This window comes from Pinus tabuliformis, chromosome 4_1 (assembly GCF_031772625.1).
Source record: "Pinus tabuliformis cultivar Carrire ecotype Pingquan chromosome 4_1, CPIR1, whole genome shotgun sequence".
Taxonomy (NCBI): Eukaryota; Viridiplantae; Streptophyta; class Pinopsida; order Pinales; family Pinaceae; genus Pinus; species Pinus tabuliformis.
Window position 1 is genome coordinate 805,695,356 of NC_142303.1, and position 21,027 is coordinate 805,716,382.

At 38.3% G+C, this 21,027-nt stretch overlaps 1 protein-coding gene across 1 annotated transcript; it reads left to right on the forward strand.

Annotated features, from left to right (window-relative positions):
- Positions 1-1,070: 1,070 nt before the first annotated feature.
- Positions 1,071-1,730, forward strand: LOC149178667 (protein MOR1). Its single transcript, XM_089422193.1, has one exon. The coding sequence runs from the start codon at positions 1,071-1,073 to the stop codon at positions 1,728-1,730; it is 660 nt and encodes a 219-aa protein (XP_089278319.1).
- Positions 1,731-21,027: the final 19,297 nt, after the last annotated feature.

Here is a 21,027-nt window from a genome sequence, read left to right on the forward strand (position 1 = left end):
AAACAAATCATTAATGTGTTGTTTTAGATTATGTAATTTATCTTCAGCTCTTCAACTGGCAGCGACTTCAAGCTCCTACCTCTGTAAAAGCACAAAGAAAACAAAGCATACATCAGACTATACTGTTGATGAATTTGGTCAAGTTTTATCTTCATATGGTTTCAAACTATCATGGCACAGAGGTTCTCTACAGTGGCACCCTTGGTACAAAGCTTACTTGTGAAATATTCATTGGTCCATTTAGTATGTGCACTTCCTGGCTGGAGTGAAAAGAATGTGCAGGTTCAACAGAAGGTACTTGAGGTTGTTACACATATTGCTTCAACTGCTTCAAAGTTTCCAAAGAGATATGTTGTTTTATGTATTTTAGGTGTGGCAGAGAAAGTTACTGATATCAAAACTCGCATGCAAGCAATGAAGTGCCTTACTGCTTTTTTGTGAAGCTGTTGGTCCTAATTTTATCTTTGATAGACTCTTTAAAATTATGAAAGAGCACAAGAATCCCAAGGTCCTTAGTGAAGGTATATTATGGATAATATTTTGGAACTTCTCACATAAACTTAAAGGATCTAATAGATTTCTGTAAAGATATTGGATTGCAATCGAGTGCTGCAGCCACAAGAGACTCAACAACCAAGCTTATTGGCATATTGCATAAGTTTGTTGGTCCTAATATTAAGGCATATTTTGGTGATGTCAAGCCCGCAATCCTGAGTGCAATTGATGCTGAATTTGAGAAAAATCCTTATGAGGGACCAGCTGCAGCTCCAAAGAAGACCATCAAAGAACTGGATTCTGCTTTAGTACCTTGAGGATCTGGTGCTGATGGCTTACCACAAGAAGAAATAAGTGGAAAGATCTCACCAGTGTTAATTAAAAACTTGAGCAGTACTAATTGGAAGCTTCGTTTGGAATCAATTGAGGGTGTCAACAAACTACTAGAAACATATAACCGGATTCAGCCTACTGGAACTGGGGAATTGTTTGTTGCTCTGAGAGCTCGTTTGTTTGACTCGAATAAAAACTTGGTGATTAGCACATTAATTGCTATTGGAAATATTGCAACCGCAATGGGTCCTGCGGTGGAGAAAAGCAGCAAGGGTATACTTTCAGATGTTCTAAAATGCCTTACTGATAACAAAAAGCATATGAGGGAAAATGTGACTAAGGCATTGGACTCATGGGTTGCTGTCGCACGACTTGATAAGATGGTCCCATATATAGTTTCATCCTTGGGAGATGTCAAGCTTGGCACAGATGGTCGTAAAGACCTGTTTGACTGGGTCACTAGACAGCTTACAAAACTTGTTGATCAACCTGATGTTGTACAACTTTTGAAACCAACATCCTCTGCTCTACAGGATAAGTCTGTGGAGGTTCGAAAAGCCGCAGAAGCTTGTCTGGCTGAAATTACCCGAGTTTGTGGACAAGAATTGATAACAAAGGCCGTGAAAGAATTGCAAGGTCCTGCCTTAACTGCTGTTCTTGAACGCCAGAGGCCAGCAAGTGTGCTTCAAGAACGTTCCGAGCCAGCAAAAGCAGTGGCTATAAGTGCCGGAGCAAAATTGGCAACAAAGAATTCAAAAACAATTGCAAATGGTGGTGGAGACCGTTCATCTTCACGATCTATTCATAGACTAACACCTTCAAGAGCTATTCCAGGCAAGGTATCAAAACGAGCTATAGCCATCACTACTCAGGACTATGCAGTTCAAGGCCAGAGCTCGTAAAAGTTGCAGATAAGATATATGGTGTAACACACGAAAATAGAGTCAGTCGTGTTGATGTCATAACAAAAGAAGATGTGCTCTACTTCATTGAGCGGGATCAGAGCCACTTTTGATCGCATAATGGTGGTTCCCTTCATTCAAGGCAGAATTTTAGTTTAAGAGCTATTTTTATTAGGCCCAGGTAGAGGGAAATTAAATAGTCAAAGACCGAATGCCACAGAAACATCGAAATAGGAGTAAATGGTCTATTCCTGGCTTCAGTTCCGATTCAGAAAGGATATGCAGCTACAGTTGTTGCCTCCACATTGATTATCATCGGATTTTATATGTAACGCTGCCCCTGTTTAAAACAGATGGACAGGCAATTGCGCATGCAGTACTAGAACATCTTGCCCATGAAACTGGATGTCGTGGCTTGTTTTCTCCTCACTATCACCACCGCCACTTTCATGAATGATGCGGGCGCCCCAATAACAGATATTGACAATTAAAAAGGTTTTCTCTTTAGATATGGAATCGGGTGATGTCAACCCCGCCAAGGCACTAAATCCGGTCCTCATTCACGCCACAAAGTCACCAACCGCAACAGAAAAATAGGAACCAATTTCCTATTTCAAGATCTCAGAAATCAAAAAGATCTGCGCTCCATGTTTATTAGTCATCAGAGGATTTTTAGAGGGACATTGTATTATTTTAGAATAGAAGGTTGTTCTCTTTTCAATTTTTTTGTAATTTCAGTTTCAAACAGCGCCCTGATTGTGGGATCGATCTGTTGTTTTTGTTTTAGAATAGTTTATAAAAATAATCATTTTGTAATAAAAAAGGGCGGAGTTAGTAAGTAAGAGAGTTAGAGGGGAGTTTCTGAGTGCTGAGAGTGCTGGAGAACAGAGCTTTCAATGTACAGTTTTTGGCAGGGATTTTTAATGAAATTTCATAGCTCTGACTTCTGAGATTCCTGTGGCATGATAATTTAGCATAAGTTTTTCTCTTGTTTCATATGTAATCTGTTATGTTTCATTTCACTACATGATCATTTCTAACTGAACAAATGAAGTGTTTAGGTAAGAATTCATGCCTGCCATGCTCTGCCTATAAGTTTGTTCATGTTTAATGTTTTCCTCTGTTTGACAAGGATTCAGTTATATGCCCTTGTCAGCTCCTCACCAGTCTTGCCATCCCATTTAAAATCTAGATTTGATGCTAAATTTTTTGCCTACCTTGCCTCAGTTGATAACCTGTGTTGTTCATTATATTTCTCTGTTTCAAGCTGTGATTTTTCCCATGCAGCCCAGAAAAACCCCGTTATTTAATTAAAAATCCCAAATCAATCTTTCAAATCAGTTTACTAGCCTAATATCAGTGTTACCTTGTTGGTCATCTCATCCCATTGAAGATCTACCGAGATTGACCGGAGAGAGCCTTCTCCTGCCCCGTAGGGCTAGCTACGAGGCTGAATGGTTTGATGTAGCTTTGAGGTTTGCCTTTTTCAGCCTGAGGTGAAATTTCAAGTGCTAACATACTGGCGACCATACTGGGGAGAACATTCAACTTGTTGATTGTCTTGTCCCAGTACATGCAATCAAGGTGTAGATCTGATGCTGTTGGTGGACAGTAGTCAGACACTTATGCAGGCTGAACCATTCACCTGGCGACTCCAACTCGATCCAGACATTCCAACGCATGCTGATCTGTTCATGCAATGGTAGGGTATGTGGCAGACCCTGTACTTTGTGAAGCTCTAAACGGAGTTAGAGAGTGGTTAGTAGATATTGAAATTAATGAAGAATTTTTTCAGTATTTTCCTTCAATGTTTGAAATCTCTGAAGCTTCATCTTGAAAGCAAAACTAGATTTTGTGAGTTAGTTGTTGAAAGAGTTGAAAATGAGATTCAGTATCTCGATGAGCAGATTCAGTCATATGATTTCCAAGACCCTAAAAAGTTCTTGGAAATCCTTCCTCCTTCGCAACAAGATATCATAGACTTGCCTACAGTCGTTTACATTGACAGTGTGCAGCTGGAAGTATGCATTGCAGAGTTGGGACAGCCAACAGAGTCCGGCTTCCACGATCCAATGGCAACATATATAGACATGTTTTTCACTTTGATTGATAGATCAGACTGTCTTGTACGTGACCAGGCTCAGTACGTGCATGAAGGGCTGCCAGCAACTGCATCTGTGTTCTCACGGAAGCATGCTCAAGCTACATCAATCTCAGGTTTACTTGAATGGTTAATATGGCATTTTAATATCACCTGATCTAGTGTTTGTACAACAAAGTAGGGTAGCTTTGTAAATAAATAAGCAGCCATAAGGGAAACATCTTGTTTTAGTTTGCTTTTAGATTGTTGAGTTCAGTTTCAGTTTGAAAATGAGTTAAGAGTTGTGTTGATGATGACTCCATTGCCCAATGGGAGGAGGCACTGTCTGCTCTCCCAAAGTTCTGCGGTTCTTGGCACCTCCACGGAGCGACAGCTGCCATCCCAAGTGGAGCCGATGTTAGACTCCGTCTCATGTCAGAGATTGATTCTTCTTCAAAACCTTGTTTTGAAGAAGAAATCATTAATGTGTTGTTTTAGATTATGTAATTTATCTTCAGCTCTTCAACTGGCAGCGACTTCAAGCTCCTACCTCTGTAAAAGCACAAAGAAAACAAAGCATACATCAGACTCTACTGTTGATGAATTTGGTCAAGTTTTATCTTCATATGGTTTCAAACTATCATGGCACAGAGGTTCTCTACAGTGGCACCCTTGGTACAGAGCTTACTTGTGAAATATTCATTGGTCCGTTTAGTATGTGCACTTCCTGGCTGGAGTGAAAAGAATGTGCAGGTTCAACAGAAGGTACTTGAGGTTGTTACACATATTGCTTCAACTGCTTCAAAGTTTCCAAAGAGATGTGTTGTTTTATGTATTTTAGGTGTGGCTGAGAAAGTTGCTGATATCAAAACTCGCATGCAAGCAATGAAGTGCCTTACTGCTTTTTTGTGAAGCTGTTGGTACTAATTTTATCTTTGATAGACTCTTTAAAATTATGAAAGAGCACAAGAATCCCAAGGTCCTTAGTGAAGGTATATTATGGATAAGATTTTGGAACTTCTCACATAAACTTAAAGGATCTAATAGATTTCTGTAAAGATATTGGATTGCAATCGAGTGCTGCAGCCACAAGAGACTCAACAACCAAGCTTATTGGCATATTGCATAAGTTTGTTGGTCCTAATATTAAGGCATATTTTGGTGATGTCAAGCCCGCAATCCTGAGTGCAATTGATGCTGAATTTGATAAAAATCCTTATGAGGGACCAGTTGCAGCTCCAAAGAAGACCATCAAAGAACTAGATTCTGCTTTAGTACATTGAGGATCTGGTGCTGATGGCTTACCACGAGAAGGCATAAGTGGAAAGATCTCACCAGTGTTAATTAAAAACTTGAGCAGTCCTAATTGGAAGCTTCGTTTGTAATCAATTGAGGGTGTCAACAAACTACTAGAAACATATAACCGGATTCAGCCTACTGGAACTGGGGAATTGTTTGTTGCTCTGAGAGCTCGTTTGTTTGACTCGAATAAAAACTTGGTGATTAGCACATTAACTGCTATTGGAAATATTGCAACCGCAATGGGTCCTGCGGTGGAGAAAAGCAGCAAGGGTATACTTTCAGATGTTCTAAAATGCCTTACTGATAACAAAAAGCATATGAGGGAAAATGTGACTAAGGCATTGGACTCATGGGTTGCTGTCGCACGACTTGATAAGATGGTCCCATATATAGTTTCATCCTTGGGAGATGTCAAGCTTGGCACAGATGGTCGTAAAGACCTGTTTGACTGGGTCACTAGACAGCTTACAAAACTTGTCGATCAACCTGATGTTATCCTCTGCTCTATAGGATAGGTTCGAAAAGCCTCAGAAGCTTGTCTGGCTGAAATTACCCGAGTTTGTGGACAAGAATTGATAACAAAGGCCGTGAAAGAATTGCAAGGTCCTGCCTTAACTGCTGTTCTTGAACGCCAGAGGCCAACACGTGTGCTTCAAGAACGTTCCGAGCCAGCAAAAGCAGTGGCTATAAGTGCCGGAGCAAAATTGGCAATGAAGAATTCAAAAACAATTGCAAATGGTGGTGGAGACCGTTCATCTTCACGATCTATTCATAGACTAACACCTTCAAGAGCTATTCCAGGCAAGGTATCAAAACGAGCTATAGCCATCATTGCTCAGGACTATGCAGTTCAAGGCCAGAGCTCGTAAAAGTTGCAGATAAGATATATGGTGTAACACACAAAAACAGAGTTAGTCGTGTTGATGTCATAACAAAAGAAGATGCGCTCTACTTCATTGAGCAGGATCAGAGCCACTTTTGATCGCATAACGGCGGTTCCCTTCATTCAAGGCAGAATTTTAGTTTAAGAGCTATTTTTATTAGGCCCAGGTAGAGGGAAAGTAAATAGTCAAAGACCGAATGCCACAGAAACATCGAAATAGGAGTAAACAGTCTATTCCTGGCTTCAGTTCCGATTCAGAAAGGATATGCAGCTACAGTTGTTGCCTCCACATTGATTATCATCGGATTTTATATGTAACGCTGCCCCTGTTTAAAACAGATGGACAGGCAATTGCGCATGCAGTACTAGAACATCTTGCCCATGAAACTGGATGTCGTGGCTTGTTTTCTCCTCACTATCACCACCGCCACTTTCATGAATGATGCGGGCGCCCCAATAACAGATATTGACAATTAAAAAGGTTTTCTCTTTAGATATGGAATCGGGTGATGTCAACCCCGCCAAGGCACTAAATCCGGTCCTCATTCACGCCACAAAGACACCAACCGCAACAGAAAAATAGGAACCAATTTCCTATTTCAAGACCTCAGAAATCAAAAAGATTTGCGCTCCATGTTTATTAGTCATCAGAGGATTTTTAGAGGGACATTGTATTATTTTAGAATAGAAGGCTGTTCTCTTTTCAATTTTTTTGTAATTTCAGTTTCAAACAACGCCCTGATTGTGGGATCGATCTGTTGTTTTTGTTTTAGAATAGTTTATAAAAATAATCATTTTGTAATAAAAAAGGGCGGAGTTAGTAAGTAAGAGAGTTAGAGGGGAGTTTCTGAGTGCTGAGAGTGCTGGAGAACAGAGCTTTCAATGTACAGTTTTTGGCAGGGATTTTTAATGAAATTTCATAGCTCTGACTTCTGAGATTCCTGTGGCATGATAATTTAGCATAAGTTTTTCTCTTGTTTCATATGTAATCTGTTATGTTTCATTTCACTACATGATCATTTCTAACTGAACAAATGAAGTGTTTAGGTAAGAATTCATGCCTGCCATGCTCTGCCTATAAGTTTGTTCATGTTTAATGTTTTCCTCTGTTTGACAAGGATTCAGTTATATGCCCTTGTCAGCTCCTCACCAGTCTTTCCATCCCATTTAAAATCTAGATTTGATGCTAAATTTCTTGCCTACCTTGCCTCAGTTGATAACCTGTGTTGTTCATTATATTTCTCTGTTTCAAGCTGTGATTTTGCCCATGCAGCCCAGAAAAACCCCGTTATTTAATTAAAAATCCCAAATCAATCTTTCAAATCAGTTTACTAGCCTAATATCAGTGTTACCTTGTTGGTCATCTCATCCCATTGAAGATCTACCGAGATTGACCGGAGAGAGCCTTCTCCTGCCCCGTAGGGCTAGCTACGAGGCTGAATGGTTTGATGTAGCTTTGAGGTTTGCCTTTTTCAGCCTGAGGTGAAATTTCAAGTGCTAACACCCCCAACACTTTTTCTTTTATTTTTCTTAATTGTAGCAAAATTTACTATTTTTGGTAGTTTTTCGGATCCTAAACTTCTAGAGTTTTGAGGCCCTAAATGGCGTCTTTTTTTGGAAAACTAGTAGATTAGCCTCTTATAGGATGGGTTTGTAATCTAGTGTTGTTTTCCTTGAATATATATTTCTAACAAGGTATCGTACACGTCAAACGAAGATCGTATGCCAAAGTTACGACCCAGGGAAGTTGATGTACCAACTAAACACAATGGGGTCCACATACTTTTGGCGCTTCATCTCCTAGGGTTAGGTTTTTGGATGTTTAAGGTTTTCCACTATTTCTCAATAATAAAATGCTCTCCGAGCCTCATTGTAACACATTTCAAAGGGCATGTATCCATCACATCTCTTCTCAGAGATAATCTACCATCGTCCGAGCTATTTTGTTTCCATTCTGCATGTAAACAACTTTCAGTATTTGTTATTAATTAATTGAATTTAATTTTTCGTTGTATCTCCAATTTTTTTTTTAAATATGTATTACATTTTGTTCCTGCATAAATTCAAATCAATGGTATCAGAGAAATCTCTTTCTCTGTTTGTTTGTGCATGTCCCCAACAAGGTCAGGGTATAAGGAGTTAGGACTTGAACTAGTTGAACCCTTGCAAGACAAGCCTCGCTAACCCCAACAACCTCCCATGGAAGAAGAAAATAAAGATGAGGGAGTAGGAGATACTTTCAAATTTTTTCTTGAAGGGTCCCTTGAGAGACAAAGGAAAAATATGATGGATGAATTTTCCTAGATCCTTCGACAGGTATCAATGCATGACACATCTTCATCTAGTAGTCACTTCGAAGGTGCCACCCCATTTAAGGTACAATTTAACATTGGCATTCTTATATTTGAAGGCCAAATAGATGTAGATGCCATATATATATGGTTAAATATGCTAGAAGGATATTTTTCGGTCCATAATTTTTCCAATAGGGAAAATATTACTTTTGCACTCCTCAAAACTTCCCCCCACGTCAAGGACTGGTGGGAAACCTATTTTGAGCAGAGGCACGAGAATGAACCCTTACTATTTTTAGCCACACCCACTTGGAATTATTTTCGAGACATCGTCAAGGAACAATATTACCCTATCAGGAGCTATGAAGATAAGTGCATAAAATGGACCACACTACAACAGGAAACAGACCTAGATATGTTAGAATTCACAAATGTTTTTCATACACTTTGCACAAAGTTGGATATCAAGGATTTTGAGCGACATTTGGTACTCAAGTACTACTACTATCTATAGAAATACATCTAGGTAGAGATGGAGTTCCTAGAAATCTCCTTTCTTGTTGCCTCATACTGATATGCTCTCAAGATTGAGCATGAATTTAAATAGAAGAAGTAAGAATTTGGTTATGCAAATCCAAAGAAAGGAAAAGGAACCCCCAAACTACATGACAAAGGAAAGGGCCAAGGTTGGGTGTCCTAGGACAAGCCATTAGATCCACAAGAAAAGAGTAACACCATGAAGATGAAGAAGGACGTAAGGAAATGGTGGGAGTTCCACAAGAGCCCCATTCATAACACAAATGAGTGTCACGCCAAGTAGCCACTACTGGACAAGATGAAAGCTTTAGAGTTATATGCATCTCAAACAAAGGGACCAATAAGGGGAAGTACATTATTGATGCACAACCCAATGCCATTGTTGCCATCACCAAGGTCCAAAATATTAATCTTGAAGATCATGAGGAGGGGGAGCATCTCTTCCACTTATAGATGTGGGTGAAGGGTTCTCTGCAGCAATTCATTTTTGAAAATGAGAGCCAAAAGAACCTCATCTCAATTGAGTTCATGAAGCATTTGGGCCTATCGAAGACATCATATGCACAACCATACACCATTGAATAGCTCCACCAAGGGTGATATCTCCATGTCAGCTAGCAGTGTCGCCTGCCCTGCAACATGAAACCCTTCATGGATGAGGTACTATGTGATGTTTCTCTCCTTGAAGTTTGTGATGTGTTATCAGGCCAACCATACATGTGGAATCATCATGTTGTGTATGAGTCCAAGCCTCACAATTTTATTATTACTTTGGGCAGTAATCTATACAAGATACTAGAGGTAGTTCCACCTATTGCTATTTCTTTAATCTTTGCTAAGCAGTGCAATAAGATCATATCCTAGACTAGGAAGTTTGTTTCCTTTCTAAATCACTCTCAAACTAAGGATAAGGTCATGGCCACATCCATGGCCCCTGGGAAGGGTTCCTCTATGTAGAAAAAGTAGGTGGATTAGGTTGTGTAAGAATACAGGGACATCTTCTCCTCACCGACAGGGGCACATTTTCACTATCAGGTCAAGCATTTGATTGATTTGAATCTCGGGGTGCCTCTACCAAATGGGTCGATATACCACCACTCTCTTCTAGAAAATGAAGAAAACAAGTGGTAGATCCAAGAATTGCCACAAAAAAGGAAAATCCAACCAAGTTCCTCACCTTATGGGAGCCCAATTCTACTTGCACAAAATAAGCATGAGACCTGGAGTCTCTACATTTATTATCGATTGATAAATCAAATAAATATTAGGAACATATATCCAATCCCATGAATTGATGACCTTGTTGACTAGCTGAAGGGGGCCAATTATTTCAGCAATATTGATTTAAATTTCGCCTATCACCAAGTTCCAATAGACCCCACAGATGTATGGAAGCCTGCATTCAAATCCAAGGAGGGCCTTTTTGAATGGTTGGTTATTCCCTTCAAGTTAACAAATTCCCATGCAAATTTTATGAGATTAATGGATGACATCTTTCAGCCATTCACCAACTCATTCGTGGTTGTACATTTGGATGACATCCTCATCTTCAACAAGAGTTGGGAAGAACACTAACAACATATTCAACAAATCCTTCAAACTTTGTGGCAACACAAGCTATGTGCCAACTTGGAGAAATGCACATTTGGCATGAACTAGGTCCAATATCTGGGTTACATAATTGAGAGCAATGTGTGCATGTGGATTTGGCTAAGATCAAGGCAATTTGGGATTGGCCAACCCCAACCACTCTAATAGATCTCTACAACTTTCTGGGCCTTGCCAATTTCTATCAAAGGTTTGTGTTGGGATTCTCTCATATCACTTGGCCTTTGAGTCAGGTTACCAAGGACAAAGTGAAAATAAAGTTTTTTTGGTTTGAGTCCCAATAAAAGGTGTTTGTTGAGCTAAAGAACCTCCTTTGCTCCACATCAGTTGTCACATTGCTGGACCTACAACAACCATTCAAAATTGAGACATATGCCTCTATATATGCTATTGATGTAGTCCTCACCCAGCAAGGGAATCAAATGGCCTATCTAAAAGACCCCACTTATGATAAATAGATGTATTCCATCGTGTAGGCTTGCCAATAGTGGAAACATTACATCATAGGGAAGGAGATGATAATCAACATAGATCACCAATCTCTTCAGTTTATACAGACACATGGGAAGTTGCAAACCGACAACCACCAGAAATGGTCCACATATATGTAACAAGTTCAAATGAACATTAAGTACAAGAAGGGAAGCACCAAAAAAGTTGCAAATTGCCTAAGTCAGCCATCAGTTGTGGTGCTGACCATTTTTCTCGACTCTTATGGGCATGAGACTTTTGGATGGTTGCATATTTACAAAAATGATCCAAACTTTTCCACTACATACCAGAAATTGATGGATGACAAACAAGTTCCAAACTTCCACCTCCACGATGCATTATTATGCCACCTCGAACACCTTTTGTGTTCCTTCAAATGAGTGTGCAAATATGATTTGGGAGGCACACTACAGTCGAGTCACAAGACATTCTGGTGTAGAGAAGACATTGTGTAATGATCCATCGGTTAAGCATGAATATAAATAATTAACTAATATAAAGTTCTAAACTTTATAATAAAATAAATATAAATAAAACTTTATAATTAAATAAATATAAATAAAACTTATATTATAAAACTTTATAATAAAAACAAATATGACCATCACGTTTAATTAAACTAAAACCTAAGCATAATGTAAATACACCTGTAAAGGTTGTGACTCACATTCACAAAGGAGAGTTGTCACCCTGATAGTAAACGTGGAGTCGCTGGTGAACAGGGTGGTCACCGCCAAGAAGAAATTCATATAGAGGTAGACAGGGTTTTTAACAGGGATAAAATCGGGGGAGAAATTAGGAGAAAACCAGGAGAAAAACCATGAGGACAAACCAGGTCCAAGAACTAGCCATTGGATGAGCTTTGAGTGTTCTAAGGTATTGGGCACGGGGGACAGTTAGCTTCTATTGAGAATCTTACTGGATTGAGCAGCCAGGCTCTGCTCAGTTTGGCTGGGTGGAATTGGTCTCTCGGTAATTGGATTAGAGTAGCTACAGGCATCATCAACTACAACAGTTCAGGTAGGTACCTGCTTTAATTTTTTTTACTGTTTCTGTATTTCAGTTTATTTTGGTTTCTACAAAAACTTTATATTAGCTAATTATTTATATTCATGCTTAACCGATGGGTCGTTACACATTGGTAGTAATTCAAAAGTATTTTTATTAGCAAAGTCTCCGACAAGATGTCGAAAAATATATTAGATCCTGCACTGCCTATGCCATCACCAACCCATCCATTAAGAAGCAAGGCCTGTATACTCCTCTTCCTACTCTTGGTAGACCCTGGGAATCCATATCCATGGACTATATGTCTGACCTTTGTTCTACCAAACATGCTAATGATTGCATATTTGTGGTTGTCGACAAATTTTCTAAGATGGCAATATTGGCTACCAGTAAGAAGAGTATCATAGTAAAATCCACTGCCAAACTATTCTTTGAATGTGTGTGGGTACATTTTGGGGTCCCACAAACCATTATATCAAATATAGATAGCAAGTTCATAAGTTCATTTGGTCGATCCTCTAGTCATTTTTGGAAACCAAGCTCACCGAGTCGACTACTTTCCACCCATAGACTGATGGCTAGGTAGAGGTCGTCAACATGATGATTGTGCACATACTACACATGTATAACTCTAAGAATCCATTAACATGGTGTCTAGTCAATTTAATGTCTTAAATTGCTCTATATAAATTATCAATCCGGGTATCGTAAACTAATGAAGTGTGGTGCACCATATGTGCTTAGTTAACCTTTTTCTTACTTCGTTGTTTTATAGATTTTATTTTGTTTTGAGGTTTTGTTTTTGTTGGTTTCCTAAAGTGTCTAATGCAAATGGAAATCCTATTCTAAGGTCTTAAGAATACTTTTAAAGGACAAGTATGGATAGAGATTTCAAGACAAGGCCTATGTCCCTAATGGTAACTTCCAAAACTTAGCACTTCAAAAGATCTCAAAACATGTTATTGATGGAATTAGTACTTAAACAAAAGTGTAAATATGCAACTACTTTAATCAAAATAGAATGCAACAACCAATCAATTAGCTAGTGACTATGAAACCCAGTATCCTTGCTACTGTATAAAAAAGAAAATTGAAGTTAAAGCAATTCAAAAACTGTAAGCAAAGTAAACTAAATCATATTACATCAACCCATATTCTGACCCCTCACCTTTCGACTCGCTCTGGCTATAGGAGGCAATCATAAACAAATTGAGTAATCTGATATCTAAGTTGCATAAAATGAAACTAAGATCAAACTACGCATTCATACTTCAATCCCTCACCTTTCGACTCGCTCTGGCTATAGGAGGTAACCAAAAATGACATGAGTAATCTAATCACTAACTTGCAGAAAGGTAAACTAAATCATATTACATCAAATAATATTCTGATTCCTCACTATTTGAGTCGCTTGGCTATAGGAAGGTAATCATAAACAAATGGAGTAATATGATATCTAAATTGCATGAAATGAAATTGCATAAAATGAAACTAAATCATACTACATCAAATAATATTCTGATTCCTCACTATTTGAGTCGCTTGGCTATAGGAAGGTAATCATAAACAAATGGAGTAATATGATATCTAAATTTGCATGAAAGTAAATGAGCAAAACAAAACTGAAAGAAATAACAATGCTAGAATTAGAACTCAGAAAATAAATCAGCAGAAGGACAAGATGATTCCATCATGTCATTAGTCATTAAAAAGCTATGTGCATTACTAATCTACAATCAACCGGTTGAACACACTTGCATGAATTAAAATTGCATGAATGAAAAATCTAATCTATCAAACTTGAAAGCAATCAAATGACATAATGAAATCAAAGCAAAATTTAAAAAATGAAATCTACTCTACCTTACATTCTAATATGCTCCATGACATCTACTTCACATCTCCTTCCATGTTGAGAACATCAAAGCTTTATTCAAATTCTTCAAAATTACAAATTACAACAAAGTTCTCCAAAGCTTTCAAAAGCCATCAAGGAAGAACTACAAACTCCAAGCTAAAGAACTCACAAGCTAAAAGACTAACAAGCTCCAAACTCTAAGCTAACAAATGAAGGAGAGAGATCTCCTATTTATACAAAAAGATGAGAGCCATCTCATTAATGAGAGTCCATGAATCTCTCCTTCTACCTCTAGAGTCCTAATCAAAATAGGAACTGATAAGACACATGTCTTCTTAGAGTTACAATACAATTAGGAGATGTGACACATATCCTCATGATCCCATGATTCTTTCCACTCAAATTCGAATTTGGCCTTAGAGTGCCACATAAGGGTCTTCTAGAAGCCTCCTTTCAACCTACACATGTCAACAATCTCAACCCATTTTTTAGGTATAAGCATATGCACATTATTTTCTAATTTTTAACCACAAATTCACTTAAAAGGCTTAGAATTAATAAAGATTGGAAAAACATAAATGTGGCCCAATGATAATGAAAGTGGGATGAATGTGGTGACATAGTAGTGAAATGGAGGTGAAATGGAGGTGATATAATGGACATAACAGTGAAAGTGTAATGGAAATTAATGACATTTTCAAGACTCAACACATGGGATGAGAGTCTTCCCTATGTGAAACATGACTATAACAAATCTCTCCATAACTCGATGACCACAACCCCTTTCAAATGGGCCCATGATTTCAACTATTATGTCCCCTTGATGTTGCACTGCCTTTTGCAACTACATAGGAAGAATTTGCCCATGTTTTGTTTGAAGCTGATAAAGTCACTAACTTTATTGAGAAAATTTAGCACATATTCTAGCAAGTTCATGACATCTTGGATAAATCCAATTCCAATTACAAACAATGACATGATCAACATCGGGTGCCACATAAGTTTCAAGTTGGCGATAAAGCTTGATTACATTTGCAGAAGGAATGCCTTGCCGGAGCCCATCAAAATATTCGACCACTATGATATGGGAATTGAACTATCACCAAGGCTATGGGAGACAATGATTTTGAGCTTATTATCCACCCATTCCTTAGCTTGCACCATGTATTCAATGTGGACTACCTTTGGCCATACTTTCCACCTTTGTTGGACACATCAAACATTGTTGAGCAGCTGACACTGATAAATATCAACCCACACTGCATTGAACATGCCACAAATGATCAGATTATGGACACAAAAATCAAGAACACTTGAAAAAAAGGTCCAAATTTATTTATTTTTCAAAGCTGGACAACTCCTGCACCAGGGAAAGTGGCTCACTAGGGACCAAGTTCAACATATTTTTCTCCATCTCATGGAGGCACTCAACACTATAAGAACCCTTTTTTCATAAGAGGAGGGGACTGATTTAGGTGGATATTGGTGGTCACCCACCTATTCCACTTTGACTCCCAAAAAAGTTTCTATTAGTTTCCTTAATTGTAGCACAATTTACTAGTTTGGCAATTTTTTTGGTCCTAAAATTTTGGCGCTGTTTTGAGGCCCTAAACGATGTTTTTTTTGGAAAATGGGAAGAACTAAAATTAAAATAAGGTTCTATAGTCAAAATTTGTTGTCCTCAGATAGATATTTCTAATGAGGTATTGTATGCATCAAACAAAGATCGTATGCCAAAGTTATGACCTTGGGAAGTTAATGTATCAACTAACCCCAACGGGGTCCCAAAAATTTTGGCGCTTCATCTTCTAAGGTTAGGTTTTTGGATGTTTAGGGCTTTTCATTGTTTCTAAATAATAAAATGGTCTTTGATCCTCATTGTAACATAGTCCAGAAGCCATGAAATCGTCACATCTCTTCTTAGAGACAAGCTAGCATCGCCTGAGCTAGTTTGTTTCCATTCCGCATGTAAACAATTTTTAATATTTGTTATTAATTAATTGAAGTTTAGTTTTCATTGTAGCTCTTTGTCTCCATTTAAATCTATATTTCATTTTGTTCCTGCATAAATTTAGATCATCCTCATTGGTAGGGTGGCATATTTAGTCAAGTGGCCCTAGAAGGAGCACGACAATTGAACCACCATAACCAAGTATTCTTTTTGTTGTTTGTTTAAGTTATATAAATTTCACATAAACCAAATTTTAACATGTTCTTAACATGTTGTTTCAAATATATGGTGTTGTTAAATATTCCATTTTTTGATATGTTGGGAAATTGTGGAAATTTTGTTATAGTTTGAGGACCTCATAATGAGTCCTTACATCATGTTTGGTGGACATTGTAGGACCACACACACATTTTATAATGTGTTTACAATTTTGTAACAACAACGCTCCCTCCTCTCTCTACCCACTTCTCTCCCATTACTTTTAACTCTCTAACTCTTGCGTCTCCTCAACGCCCCCCCCAACAAACACACATCCCTTATTTCTCTCTGTATATCTCTATCTCCCCATCTACCCTTATATTCCTCCCTCCACTCTCCCTCTCTCTTCCCACTCGTGCTTTATCTCTACCTATTTCCCTTTCTACTTTTCTCTCTCTCCCTTACTCCCTCTCTCTTCACCGTCCAACTTTGTCTATATCTCCCTCCCTCTCTCCTCCTCTCTCACTCTCCCTCACTCCCATTATCCTTCTCTCTCTCTCTCTCTCTCCCCCACTGCCCCTCTCTCACATTCTCTCCACCTCCATCTCACTTCACCCTCTATCTTTATCTTTATCTCCCTCCCTCTCTCCTCCTCTCTCACTCTCCCTCACTCCCATTCTCCTTCTCTCTCTCTCTCTCTCTCTCTATATATATATATATATATATATCTTTTTCCCTTTCTCTCTCCCTCTAACTCCTCCTCCAAATCCATTTCTATCTCCCTCCCCTCATTCTCTCTCCCCTCCCCCCTTTCTCCTTCCCTATCTCTCTCTCCTTGCACACTCTCTCTCCCTCCTCTCTCTCTCTCTCTCTCTCTCTCTTCTCTCTCTCTCTCTCTCTCTATATATATATATATATATATATATATATATCTTTCCACACACACACACACACATATAATATTTTTCTTCGTTCCTCTTACTCTCTCTCTCTCTCTCCATATATATCTCTCTCTCCCCCTCCCTCCCCCCCTCCCTCCCCGCCTCTCCCTCTACCCCTCTGAATCTCTATCTCTATCTCTCTCCCTCTCTCCTCTCTTACTTTCCCTCACTCCATCTCTCCTTCTCTGTCTCTCTCATTCTCTCCCATATATCTCGCCCTCTCCCTCCACCCTCTAGCTCTATATTTATCTCCCCCCCTCTCTCCTTCTATGTCATTCTCTCCCTCCACCTCCCTCTCTATATCTCTCTTATTCCCACTCCCTCTCCCTCTCTCTCCTCTCTCTCTTTCTCCCCCCCCACTATTTCTCTACCTTGATATATATATATTTCTCTCTCTCTCTCTCTCTCTCTCTCTCTCTCTACATATTTAACTCCCTCCCTCTCTCCTTTGTCTCTCTATCTCACCCCCCACTCTCTCTATCTTGACATCTATTTGTCTCTCTCTCCCTCCATCTTCCCTCTCTCTCTCTCTCTCTTTTTTCATCACTCTATTTTTGTCTCTCCATGTATCTACCTTGATCTTCTTCCCCCCCACCTTCTCTCCCTTACTCCCTCGCACTCTCTCTATATCTCCCTTGTCACTCATTTTTGTCTCTCCACGTCTCTATCTCTATCTTATTCCCTCTCTCTCTCTTCCTCTATCTTTTACCTCCAAATCCATCTCTCTCCCTCTCTCCCCCTTGCCTCCATATTTATCTCTATCTCCCTCCCTCTCTCATTCTCTCTCTCTCCATAACTAACTACCATACCCTCCATTCCTCTCTCATTCTCTCTCTCTCCACCACTAAGTGATCATCACCTCCCTCCTCCCTCCTCCCTCCTCTCTTTATCTATCCCTCCCTTGCTCCCTCAATCACTCCTTCAAAAAAACCCCTTTCAACTTCTCTCTCTCTCTATTTCCTTCTCTCCCTCATCCATCTTATCTTCTTATTTCTTTGTCCTCTCTCCCTCATTCACTGCTCCAAATCTCTCTCTATCTCTCTGTCTCTCCCCCCATCCAAATCACACTCTCTCCCCCCATCCTTCTATTTCCCACCTCCATCTCTATCTCTATCTCCCTATATCTCCTTCTCTCTCCCCCCTCCCTTCTTCCTCTCTCTCCCTCCCTCTATCTCCCATATCCATCTCTCTCTTTATCTCCCCCAGTCCCTCAATCTCTTTCTTACCCCATCACAAACTCTCTCTATCTCTATCTCTCTCTTCATCCTTTTCTCTTCCCCCTCTATCTCTATCGCCATCCGTCTCTCCTTATCTCTCCCATTCTCCCCCTCTTTCTCCCCCCACTAGCTCTATCTCTATCTCCCTATATCTCCTTCTCTCTCCCCCATCCCTTTGTCCCTCTCTCCCCCCCACTATATCCTATATCCATATCTCTCTTTATCTCCCTCACTCTCTTTCTTACCCCATCACAAACTCTCTCTATATCTATCTCTCTCTTCATCCTTTTCTCTTCCCCTTCTAGCTCTATCTCCATCCCTCTCTCCTTATCTCTCTCATTCTCCCCCCATCTCCCTCTTTCCCCTCTCTCCAATTCTATCTCTATTCCCTCCCTCGCTCTTTCTCTTCCCCAACTCACTCCCCCCCCTCCCTTCCTTCCCCTTTCTCTATTTCTCCACCCCTCCCTCCCTCCCCATATCACACAATATTTCTCTCCCTTCCCCACCCTCTTTCCTTATCTCTCTCACTTTTTGACTCTTACTCATAATTTTTCCCCCTCTTTTCCCCTCACTCACCCACTCAATTCTTCCCCACCCCCTACTCTCTCCCTTGGCCCCTTAATCCCTCTCTCTTCTCCCCTCCCCCTAGCCCCACCTCAATCATTTCCCATGTGTTAAAGTTCCTAGCTACAAGAATGTGGGTGCATTCATAACACTAGAAAGTGTGTGCATTATTAGCACTGAGAACACACATGTGGTTTTCTGAATTTGAATTTTTACTCGACGAGAATCTTATGTGCACAACGATTTGGTTTCTTTGGATGTAAGTTCGGAATCACAAACATAGTGGTATGGGATATATATATATATATATATATATATATATATATATATAGTCCATAAAACCATATAGAGTTGACCATGTAGATTATAAAAATATAATAAAAAAAACGTTTACTATTTTAAATACATTTATATCTTGATGTATATCAAAAGTTAAAATACATCTTTCTTTTATTTCCACTAAAAGTTTTTTTACTTTAACCATTTGATAAAAATTATATGGTGCACTAGAGGACATATATATATAATATTGTTTGATAATGTTAAGATTCTTTTAGGTTGCACTAGCAAAGGCTGTCTAATTTCAAGGATATAATGAGTTATATATATATATATATATATATATAGTCCATAAAACCATAGACACATATAGAGTTACCGTGTAGATTATAAAAGTATAATTTAAAAAATGTTTTCTATTTTTAATACATTTTTATCGTGATCTATATCGAAAGTTAAAATACATCCTTCATTTATTTCCACTATAATTTTTTTTTCTTCAACGATTTGATTTTTTTTTTTTATATGGTGCACTAGAGGACATACACACACTCATAAAGTTGTTTGATAATGTTAAGACCCTTTTAGATTGCACTAGCAAAGACCTTCTAATTTCAAGGATATAGTGAGTCTCTCTCTCTCTCTCTCTCTCTCTCTCTCTCTCTCTCTCTCTCTCTCTATATATATATATATATATATATATATATATATATATGATTATACGGTGCACTAGAGGACACACACACACTCATAAGATTGTTTGATAATGTTAAGACCCTTTTAGATTGCACTAGAAAAGACCTTCTAATTTCAAGGATATAGTGAGTCTCTCTCTCTCTTTGTATATATATATATATATATATATATATATATATATGTATAATTTTTGAAAAAATCGCTGTGCCTAAGAATAGTCTACAAATTTTGTAACAAGATTTCATTATTAAGTACTCAAAGGTTTCACTAATGGAAACATATACATTATATTTTGCATTAAAAATAACATACCAATGTTTAGAAAACTCAAAATTTAAGTACTTAGAAACAATTTCAATAAATAAATATTAGATATTAGAGAAGCTAATTAATTTTCATATATTTCATCTTTTGACACCATCTTCAAATTCATTGTGTAAGTATCTTTAATCACTCTCATATAATTATAAACCATCATGAACTTTTACCCATCCTTATATTTAATAAAATAATAAGATAAGTTATAAATTTTGTTTTGTTGATTATATTTATTTTTTCAACATTTTTATAGTTCTTATCAAAGTTTTAACCACTACATGTATCTTGTACATGTATTGATTTACATTAATATAATTATAATTAGTGCAACCATATAAATTAAATGGTTTGTAAACACTTATATACATCAATTAATGATAGACATTAACAGACTTACCTTATAATAGATCTCACATTACCAAAATAAAAAATATTATAACAATTAACTAAATTACAACTTTATTTTAAATTATTATTATCATTATTTTTTTTTTTTACATAATCGGTTGTTGTTTGTATTCAAAAAATATTGGGGAGACTAAGCTCCATTGTTACAAGGCGATATGCATGAGAAGCAGAGTAGGGAAATATAACAGGAGGAACAAAATCCCTTTTGCTTCTATCATTCTTAACTTTTTGAAATACCGAACTAGTGTAGATTCTAACAAACTGAAACAGTAGAAGGCAGAATTTGCAAGTCATGCTTAATCAATGTTTATATGACTGATTTGGCAGGTAGTGGATTCTTCAGGATTGCCTTCAACACCTACATTCCTTAAATTTGTTGAGCTGGTGCTAGGAGCGTTATTTTTTTCCAGGATGTACTTCAGGATGTCAATGGACTCTTGGACATGATTGCATCTGTTTGAGAGGTCATTGAACTGCTCCTGAAGGGATGAAACTCTGTGAGGAAAGAGATTGAGGTTGACCTCATGTTTCTCCTTGGTGATCTGAGCATGGGTATCGATTTTGGTGTCCAAGATCTTCTGGTGTGCTTGGATTTTCTCTAGTTCTGCCTGGAGATCAGCACAGTGCAAGCAATCTTCGCTTCTTGCCATTGAGTATAACCAG

Excerpts from the sequence above, each read along its gene's own strand:
- LOC149178667 (XM_089422193.1), top strand. The coding sequence starts at position 1,071 with ATGGGTCCTGCGGTGGAGAAAAGCAGCAAGGGTATACTTTCAGATGTT.